This window comes from Vombatus ursinus, unplaced genomic scaffold (assembly GCF_900497805.2).
Source record: "Vombatus ursinus unplaced genomic scaffold, bare-nosed wombat genome assembly UNPS02014838.1, whole genome shotgun sequence".
Classification (NCBI taxonomy): Eukaryota; Metazoa; Chordata; class Mammalia; order Diprotodontia; family Vombatidae; genus Vombatus; species Vombatus ursinus.
In genome coordinates, this window is record NW_020954616.1 from 405,139 (window position 1) to 415,794 (window position 10,656).

At 42.0% G+C, this 10,656-nt stretch overlaps 1 protein-coding gene across 6 annotated transcripts in view; it reads left to right on the forward strand.

Annotated features, from left to right (window-relative positions):
* Positions 1–10,454, forward strand: part of LOC114026382 (SLAM family member 5-like) — a 73,355-nt gene extending 62,901 nt beyond the window's left edge. For 3 of the 6 annotated variants that reach the window (XM_027840070.1, XM_027840071.1, XM_027840075.1), the window contains 4 exons: positions 2,464–2,568; positions 5,889–5,980; positions 6,359–6,433; positions 7,946–10,454. In XM_027840070.1, coding sequence (XP_027695871.1) covers positions 2,464–2,568; positions 5,889–5,980; positions 6,359–6,433; positions 7,946–8,011 — 338 coding nt within the window. In that variant the 3' untranslated portion in view covers positions 8,012–10,454. Of the gene's footprint in view, positions 1–2,463; positions 2,569–5,886; positions 5,981–6,358; positions 6,434–7,945 lie in introns of those variants that run through there. The other 3 variants (XM_027840072.1, XM_027840073.1, XM_027840074.1) reach the window with 3 other exon arrangements.
* The last annotated feature ends 202 nt before the right edge of the window (positions 10,455–10,656 follow it).

Below are 10,656 nucleotides of genomic sequence, written 5' to 3' on the forward strand. Positions count from 1 at the left end.
CCCAACAGTATTTGTTACCTTCTATACTCATACATGAACTGGGGACCCTGTTACCCACATTTATGGAAACCTTAATGTGAGTTATAGAGAAAAGGTACATTGCATAGGTACAAAGGAGTCCCAGGTGAGTAATCCTTCCTCTATCAATGCAGGTTGCAACCTTCTCTGAAACTTAATCTTAGAGAATTGCCTAGAACACTGCAAAGCCAAGTGACTTGCACAGGTCACACAGCCAATCAATCAACCATCAAGCATTTATTAAGCACATACTATATGCTGGGCACTATGCTAAGTACTGGGGATACAAAGAAAAAGGAAAAAATATTTCCTGACTTTAAGGAATTTATATTGTAATGGGGGAGACTACGTGTAGAAATTACTGCATGTCAGATAAAGGACTTAAACCCTGGTCTTCATATCTTCAACAGTGGCTCTTTATCTACTACACCACGCTACTTCTCTGAGACGAGAAGCTAAACAACTCTATTCAGTATCTATATTTATGCTCTATATTACTATGTAAGTTATATTTTGTGATTCCTCTGAGTAAATTCTGGGTAGGGGCATAATTAGGATAAGAAAGATAATGATCTTTTTAGGATAGCACCAAAATTGAATTCAGCCTATGTGAGTTCAGAGAACATGGTACTGGGGCAGCTAGGTGGCGCAGTGGATAAAGCTCTGGCCTTGAAGTCAGGAGGACCTGAGTTCAAATGTGGCCTCAGACCAAGCGCTTGACACTTAACTAGCTGTGTGACCCTGGGCAAGTCACTTAACCCCGATTGCCTCACCAAAAAATCAAAGAGAACGTGGTACTGGCCAGGGGTTATTTTCTGAAATTGTTATGTATTTATATGTTGTTTCCCCCAGTGGAATGTATGTTCTTTGTGAACAGGATGTTCCAGCACTTTGTATCCCTAGCACTGACCCAGTGCCTGGCATAAAGTTAGCAGAGTAAGTACTTGATCAATGCTTGCTGAATTGAATTGAATGAGGGACGATGTTTAAGTACCTAAAAGGGTGACCAGGAATGCAGCAGTTTCCTGGAGCCAGGTTTCTATAAAGGGGAGGGAAATTTCTGCTCTTTGCTGGGCACTGTACTAAGCATCTTAAAAACATCTTTTTTGGGGGCAGCTAGATGGCGCAGTAGATAGAGCACTGGCCTTGGAGTCAGGAGGACCTGAGTTCAAATGTGGCCTCAGACACTTTACACTTAACTAGCTGTGTGACTCTGGGCAAGTCAGTTGACTCCAATAGACACACACACACACACACACACACGCACACAACTTCTTTAATCCTCACAACTACCCTGGAAAGTAGATGCTGTTATTATCCATATTTCATAGTTGAGGAAGCAGACAAAGAAAGGTGAAGTGACTGATACTAGTACACAAGTAGTATGTATCTGAGGCAAAATTTGAACTCAGGTCTTCCTGACTCCCAGGCTGAGCATTCTATCCACTCCACTACCTAGATGCCTCGATGAGTGAAAACAAAATGAAATTGTAAGAGGAAGAGGTCTAATTAGAAGAGAAGTTTATTGACAACAGAGATCCCAGAGGGCTTAACAAAGGACAAAGACAAAGTAATAAAGGAATTCAGGGGAGATTTGGCTGAGGTAGATGGGGACAAAGGAGTGAGAAATGGAAAAATGCAAGCGTACAGAGAGAAGTTTAATAGCCAGTAGATTGTCACACCCTTTCTAGTAAGCAATGGCACAGGCTTGAATAGTGCTTTGATTTTTCCCACCTTGAAAGTAGATAAGCTAGGTCCCAGTGGCCATAGGGGGAAAGTTTTGGTGACTGATAAAATACGAAGACAGAATTTGAACCCAGGTCCTAATGATTCCAAAAACAATACTCTATCCACTACTACATCATGCTGCTTGTCAGGAGAGAGAGGGAAAACTTTATAGGCATAAAGAACAGTGGGAGGAAAAAGTCATGAAAGTACAAGGAATATTCAAGAGACAGAATAGTTGCCCCATTTGGTTGAGAGTAGAATGCATAGAGGGGAGGAATATGAGGTAAATCCTGCAAAGTAGAGAGATGGGGTAGATTGTAGAGGATCTTGAATGCCAGTAAAGGAGTTTGGATTTTACTTAGTAGGTAATAGGGAGCCACTGAAGATTTTTGAACAAGGGAGTGACATGACTAGCATTATGAATAAAGATGAAGAATTTGCAATCTAGATTCCCAGGAAAGCAAAATCACAATCTCCATAAGAGATTACATTCCCAATCTCCCTGGAGTGGATCTTTCCTGGACTCCAGGGTAGGACATGATCCTAGCAAAGAACCTGGATTCAAGTGAGCCCACTTACCCTCTGGGTCTGTTCAGTGAAAAGTCTGGTTTTGTTCTGTTTTGTTTTGTTTTGTTTTGTTGTTGTTGTTGTTGTTGTTGTTGTTGTTGTTGTTGTTCAGGAAGTTCCCCTGCCACTTGTTTCCTCTTCTCCTTTCAGGAATGCCAATGTCCTCTAGGTCACTCTGGTTTATACTGGTGCCTGTCCTGGTATTAGTGCCTTCAGCTGGGATATTGTTTTATCTACAACACAAGAAAAAAAAAGGTATGGGGTTCTGGGGAGATAGGAAGAAACGTATTCTCTTCTTCCTTAGTTTAGATTTTGGTTTCCTTGAGCACAAAGAGGCCCCTCAGGCCCTGGGGAATCATGCCGTCCCACATTCCCTTTCCTTTCCATGGGCTTTCTAATAAGAGCATCTTATGTTCATCTCATTTTGCATTATCACATACATTAACACTGAGCTGGAAAGCATTTACTAATGTCATGGGGAAAACCTACAGCTCCCAACACAATTTAAGGTAAAAGTCAGGAAGAAACTTCATTGCTATTACAAGTCATGTTAGGGAAAAATGAGTTGACTGACATTTCCACTAGCAGCCAAGTGGGTTCTCTTTACAAACAATTTCCAACTAAGCTGTAGAATAAATTTAAGTGAAAAAACTTACGTGAGATAGCAACTTGTTACTTAGTACAAGGTAACTGTTTCATGCAAGGAGAGAGATAGAGAGATGCAACTGAGATATGGGTTTGCAACATCTAGCAACATTCTTATCTCTTTGAGGACACTGGAAATGATAAGATATTATCAAAGTGTTAGCTCACTGGTTTGGATTTAGGCAGCCAGTATGCTCATATTAGTATTATATCCTTATAATGCCAGCCTTTAACTTCAATTATTTAAATGTTGGTGGAAAGAGAGTGGGGTCCTCTCTGGGTGTTGTGTTGTTGTTATTCAGTCACGTCTGACTCTTTGTAACCCCATTTGGGGTTTTCTTGGCAAAGATACTGGAATTGTTTGCCATTTTCTTCTCTAGCTCATTTTATAGATGAGAAAATTGGGGCAAACAGGGTTAAATGACTTTTCCAGAGTTTCACAGCTAGCAAATGTCTGAGGCTGGATTTGAACTCAGGAAGATAAGTCTTCCTGATTCCAAGTCTAGTGCTCTATCTACTGTGCTACCTAGCTGCCCACAGGCTTTTTGCTAAAAGCTGGGGATACAAATAAGAAAAAAAAAGTCAGTCCCTGCCCATAAGGAGCTTATAATCTAATGGAGAAAGACAATATGTGAAAGGAAGCTGAAAAGGAGAGAGGCTGCTTTGGGGTAAAGGATTGGGGTAAAGTAACACAATGCCGTGCATGATGATATTCATGGAGTTAAGGCCAAGCAGAGCAGGTGATGGGAAATGGAGTTAGCTGGAAAATTCTGAGCCCTTTCTAAAAAGGGAAGCTTTGGAAATCATTTATTGCTCTATACCTCCCAGCCCTCCAATCTCCAAGGGGAGAGGCAACTGAGGGTCTTCACAGAACAGAAGTTTGGATTCAGTCAAAAGAGCCACACTTGAGGACCTAGAGGGCCCCAGGTGGCCTCAAGGCCTCAGGTTCTCCACACCTGGGTTAGAGCATAGGGCCTGGAGTCAAGAAAGTCTGAGTTCAAATCCAGCCTCAGATGCTTACTAGCTGTATGATCCTGGGCAAGTCACTTAACCTCTTTGCCTCAGTTTTCTCATCTATAAAATGGAGAAATAATAGCACTTACGTCTCAGGGTTGTTGTGAGGATTGAATGAGATAATAATAATGAGATAATAATTGTAAAGCATTCAGCACAGTGCCTGGAACATAGTAAGTGCTATATTAATGTTTTTATTATTATCCAACCTTGTGACCCAAAATTGTATTACAAAAGAAAAGGTCTTCCCTGACTAGTGCTACAAGTTTGCAAGAACTGTGGCCAAACTTCTGGGGAGAAAAATAGAACTTCTTGAAAGATTCTTACCAATTTCTATGCCAAGAATTCAAATACAAATGTTTACAGTTTTCCTAATTGACTCAAATCCATTCTGTGTTTAATGTTTGTGTTTAGTCTGGTATTGGCAGTGGGACTGAAGGTTTTTGAGAGAAATGAGTCAAATTATGAAGGAGAAAGAGGATGGGGGCAAAAATAAGCCTTATCTGTTATCAGGTAGATAAATGACCCATGCCCCCCAAAAATATTGAACCTAGTCCTTTATGTTAGAGGTCAGACCCTGATACCTATGAGGCCAGATTTGCTTCCCTGTGTTAAGACCTCTAACCTCAGATTTCTTCTACATGAAATAAGGATAATAATGCTAGTACAACCTGACTAATAGGGATGTGGTAAGGAAATTTTCGCTAAATCTTAAAGTATTGCAAAAATATAAGTTATTTTGATTATTAAGATGTCACTATTATATGTGATAGATCCTATAGCACTACCAACTCTAATCAAAATGAACTCTAAAAATATCCCATATGACCTTCCCTAAGAAAAAAGAGGACAGGTAGGTGGCACAGTAGATAAAGCACTAGCCCTGAAGTTAGGAAGACCCAAGTTTAAATGTGGCCTCAGATACGTGCTAGTTGTGTGGCCCTGGGAAAGTCACTTAACGCTGTTTGCCTCACTTTTCTCATCTGTAAAATGAGCTGGAGAAGGAAATGGTCAGTATCTTTGCCAAGAAAACCCCAAATGGGTTAAGGAGAGTTGGACATGAGCAATCAAAAACACAACAACAAGAAAAAAGATTCACAAAGGTCAATGTAGTATAGCATACTGTAGTGGAAAGATTTCTGGACTTCAAGTTAAGAATCATGGGTTTGAATTTCAACTCAGGTATTTAATAACTGACCATAGGCAAGTTACTTTACTTCTCTAGGCCTCAATTTTCTCATTTCTAAAATGTGGACATTAATATGCTGCCTAACTCACAAGATACTAGTAATAAAGTGCTTTCTAAGTATTATTTTAATTAATAAGTGTTATTAATTTGACCACTGGGGGTACTTTTGTTGGCTAAGTGTCTGACTTTACTGGTGATAAAAGTCGGAAAATGATGGTCCCACAATCACCACAATGATTCTGTGCTTCTCTTAAAACAAGAGGTCACTCTGGGGTATACATTAAGATCTCTTTAGCTTGGGGCAACTAGGTGGCACAGTAGATAGAGCACCAGCCCTGAATTCAGGAGGATCTGAGTTCAAATCTGGCCTCAGACCAAACACTTGTGTGACCCTGGGCAAGTCACGTAACTCCAATTCCCCCCAAAAAATAAATAAATAAGATCTCTATAGCTCCCAGGACTCTCTATCCCCTAGCTTCATTTCTTTTGTGAGGGTCAAGGGTCCCTCTGTTAGTGTAGGGTTGTGGGAAATGGCTTAATCCAATTAGACTCGCTGTTCAATATCTCTCTACTCACTAGGAAACTCAACCCTCTTCCTTGGAGAAATCATCTTCCTTTACTGGGTATCCATTCCCTCCCCTGTAAAAAGTGAGGGGACATGGGACTATCTCTAAGGTTCCTACCAAGCTCTAACATGCTATGAATCTGTGAATCTGGTATATTGCAGATGCTGATTCACCGTCCACTTCCAAGGTCATGGCCCTAAAAGACCTCCCACTTTCAGAAAACCAACTCTATGATGAAATCAGCATGCCCAAGGTAAGCTTAGTTTGATCTCTCTCTGTTGGGGACCAGGATGAGGAAGATGTGAGCTGGAGGGTTTGACCATGTAGTGGTACTTTTATATGGTAAAAAAAAAAAATCTTGCCCTTCCCCTGCTCCAATCCTTGCTCCTACACTGAGGCAATGCATTGGGTAGAACTGAGCCTTGATCTGAGGTCTGGAGGGTCTTCTTGATGAAAGTGAGGCCTGGGAAGGGCCAAGGAAAGAGATAAGGGGAAAGTATGGGCTGATATTCCTGGCTAGTCTGAGGACTAGGACTCATGATAATCTTTTTTTTTTTTTTGGTGAGGCAATTGGAGATAAATGACTTGCCCAGGGTCACACAGCTAGTGTCATCATAATAATCTTTTATAGGCAATTGTCTCCAATCCTCCAAAAGAAGAAGAAGCCCTGAATACTATTTATTACACAGTACAGAAGCCCCAAAAGGTAACTATCTTTCCAGTTTGATTTCAACTGGCATTTCTTGCCTCCTCTCAAGTTGACCCAGAGGGTTCTAAGGTCCTTCTGTCTGTGGTCTTCCATCAAACAAGAGGAATGTAGCTGGTTCCACCTGGGTCTTCTCTCAGTGCATCCACAGGGGCAACTCCAGTTTAGTCCCCATAGGCCAGATCTTGAATGTAACTGTGACTTCTCCTCTGCTCTAAAAGCTGCTTCAGTAACCCTGACGAGAAACCCTGTAGACACAAACAACCCCACAAACACATACCCACCCCCAGCCAGCTACACATCCATACCTGAGATTCTGTTCCCTACTATCACATGGGGTGAAATCTTATGTCACTTCCCTATTCAATAAACTCCAGTGGCTCAATATAAAATCCTCTGGCTTTTAAACACCTTCGTAAGTTGGCCCTTTCCTACCTTTCTGGTCTTAAATCTTAGTTTCCACCATTGTGCTCTACAATCCAGTGACACTGACCTCCCTCACACAACACTCCATTTCCTGAATTCATGCATTCTCACAGGCTATCCTCTATGTGTGGAATGTGCTCCCATCTCATCTCTATCTCCTGGCTTCGCAGGCTTCCTTCAAGTCTCTGCTAAAACTCCTCTTCTACAAATAATCTTTCCCATTCCTCCTTAATACTAGTCCCTTCCCTCAGAAATCACTTCCAGCTTATCTTGTCCATATCTTGTTTGTACATAGTCATTTGCAATTGTCCTTCTTCACATTAGATTGTGAGCTCCTTGAGAACAGGGATTTGTTTTGGCCTTTTTTAAAATGCCTAGCATTTAGGCACACAGTTATCAATTATGCTTATAGTTTGTTACCCACTAAATGATGAGTATGAACGTGTTGCTGCTACTACTGATCACTTGAAAGTTTCCCAGTGGGACCACACTTGAAATTTATAAGAGGAGGACAAAGAGAATCCCCTCCCCCCCCCCACTGTGTCAAGATAGTGGCAATAGGAGAGAGCAGGAATGAAGGAATCTTGAACCTGACACTTCATCTCAGGTGCAAGATCACCTACAACACCCCACCTTATTTCTTTATTTTTCTTTTTTTTGGGGGGGTTGGCAATGGGGTTAAGTGACTTGCCTAGGATCACACAACTAATAAGTGTCAAGTGTCTGAGGTCAGATTTGAACTCAGGTCCTCCTGACTCCAGGGCCATGCTCTATCCACTGCGCCACCTAGCTGCCCCCTACCTTATTTCTCCTGTTGTGTTTTAAGGGTTAATCCCTACAAGTCCTTTTAGTGGCCTTGAGTAACCAAGAAATCATATGGGATCCAGAAGGGGGACTTCACAAATCCTTATTATCTTAGGATTTGCAAATCCTAAGGATGGGTGATATTAGGTCCCCTTTTTGGAGGGAGAAAAGCCCTAAGGCTAAAACTGATACCTAGCCAGCTCTGGCCTGCTTTCTATGATTTTGCAGTTTCCTGACTCCAGCATAATATTAACACACCTTTTGTCCTCTCCTCTTGTACAGATTAAAAATTCTTGTTCATCTGCTACCAAACTTCTTGGGACCTCTACCAATGATTCTGTGATCTAAATGACAGCGAAGTTTATCCTCTTCCCAGGAAAGGACATTTGATGGCAGGAAGACTTCAGCCTGTTAAAAGAAATATGGGTTCAGGCCTCATCCTGGTCAATGAGGCAAACTCAGGAAAAGAAAGGAGAAAGTATTTTATTAGCACACCAAGGCAGCAAGCAGTTAGAATGCAGCCAGACCCATTACAAACTGAGCCAGTTTTTATAGACTGGAGTAAACAACTTCCACATAAGAACAAAAGTATGCTGATTGGTGGTGCAACACCAAACTGGACTTATATCATTCCTCTATCTTTAACTGCATCATCTTAATCTGGACTGCCTGTAATACAAGGTAGGCCTTGGGAATAGTGCCTTACACTGGGGGAAACACTGTAAACATAAGCAACATATAATCCCCATGACAAAACACCTGAGAGGGTCCACAAACAGATATTCCAGCCATGAGAGATCAGGAAGCCAAGAAGTTAACCATTGCCATGGGGGACCAGCATTCTTTCTCATCCTCCTAGAACTCATTTTTGTATTGAGACCAGATGGACATGAATGTTATCAGAATTATCAGCAACCTGTATGCAGCTCTCCTGACCTATGAGGACACATCGCCCTCCCCACTTTGCCAGGAGGTAATCCAGAGGAGTCTGTTCTGTAAGACCACATCTCCAAGGGTATAGATCTCTGCACTAGGTTCGTCCACAGCATCTATGGATTCATTAACACAAATCTGTAAAAATTCATTCATTCTGTTGAAGAGTGCTAAACTGTGTCTGACCCTATACATGGGCAATACGGTGGAAAAGGCACCCACTAGAGTGATTCTCCCACTAGAGGAGAAAATGTGGCAGAAACTTGGATAGCTGCATGTTTGTTCTGCAAGTAGGTGCTAAGAGGCAGGGTAGATGCTTGAAAACCAAGAAGATCTCTTTCCATCCCTCGCTGTCTCTGCCAATTTTGGGGAAGCTAATAATAAGTTGTGTTGTGACACAAGAAATGAAGTCCTTGTGGGGCTCTCCTAAAAAATCTCCTTGTGTGTGCCTGGCCTCCTAACTTAAGACTTTCTCAGAAGATCATTCTATTCCCAAATAATCACATTCTGTTTCAGGGATAGGTATAATTACATCTTATTTGGGATCCCATTTTTTGCCCTTGTGTCTCATTTTGCTCATAGCACAGTATCAATGGCCTAATAACATAGCCCAAGCTCAAGGGAGGCCAGAATTGGGAAAGGTTAGCGATCTTATTCCAACTAAAGGTAAATGAGTGAGAGAAATAATTTTTCCAGTCTATAACAATACAATTTAACATTTTGTTTAAGTTTTCCTTAATGATTGCAAAAGAATAGTCATGCAAGTCCTGGACATCTGAACCCATGCCTACCAAGGGTATCCCTTTCCCCAAGGCCAAAGGGGCATGTGCATGTATCCAGCAGTTGATCCAGCTAAAGGCATGGAGGGCATTTTGGATCAGACACACATAAGTGTTGGGTCTCCTGTTCCATCCCCAAGGGCACAAAGCAAGGCATAAAGTGAAGAAGACAAATACATGGTAGATTGCAGATGAAATATTAGGTCCTAATTATCAGAGTCAAACAGATGACCAAGGACCATTGATTGCTGTTGGGGTTTCTTCCCAGTTTACCTGGGTCCAGTGGCTGATCAGAGTTTGCTGCTTCTGTTAAGCTGGGGTCAATCACAGCAGGCTTCACATGGGAGTGATGTATCCAGGCTATCCGCTTGGCACCCTTGATGGCAGTATGTCTGGTCAGCAGGATCTGGAAAGGCCCATTCCAAGAGGGCTGGAGACTAGATGTCTTCCTGAAGTTGTGGGTCCACACTTAGCCTCCTCACTCAAATGAATACATCTCCTTTTCCAAAGGTAGAATTTGTGTCAAGGCTGCCTCCTTCCAGACCTGTGAAAGAGAACTGGACAGAGATCATATACCTTATCAGGCTTTCATCCCCTGTGGCCAGACTCAGGCTCTGAGGGTCCAACCTCCAAGTAGCAGTAGGTGATCTACTGAACAGAATTTCAAAAGGTGACAATCCACAATCCTGCCTACTGGAACAACACAAGGGGAAGCACCTGAGGACATTTTAACTGTGTTTTCTGGCATAATTTTCCAAAAAGCGTCCATTTAACCACTCAACTCTCCCTGATGATTGTGTGAGTGATAAGGGGTACACAGGTTCCCAAAACACTTGGAGAGTTGCTTAGTTATTTCTGCAGAAAAGTGTGGCCCCTGATTGGAGTCAATAGTACATGGCAGGCCAGATTATTATTATATTATTATGTCCTTGATCAGACACCTTGCCAATGTGTTTGCTGCAGCATGTTGTCACTGGAAAGGCCTCTACTCAATGGCTCGATTGTTCTCTGCATACCAACACGTAACTGTAACCCATAGACTTTGGCAATTCAATAAAGTCAGTCTGCAGGTGTTCAAATGGTAGAGTCACCCACTTTCTCCCCCTTTTGACACAGTTTTCTTCCTCTAGGAGTTGAATAGTTGACAAGAAAGGCAGCTAGAGACCACACGATGGACCTCTGCATATACACCAGGGGCAAACCATGATCAGCAAATTTGTGTAAAAGGGCCTCAGTTCCTGTATGTCCCAGGACATGGAGTTGCAGACACAGGAGGCACAC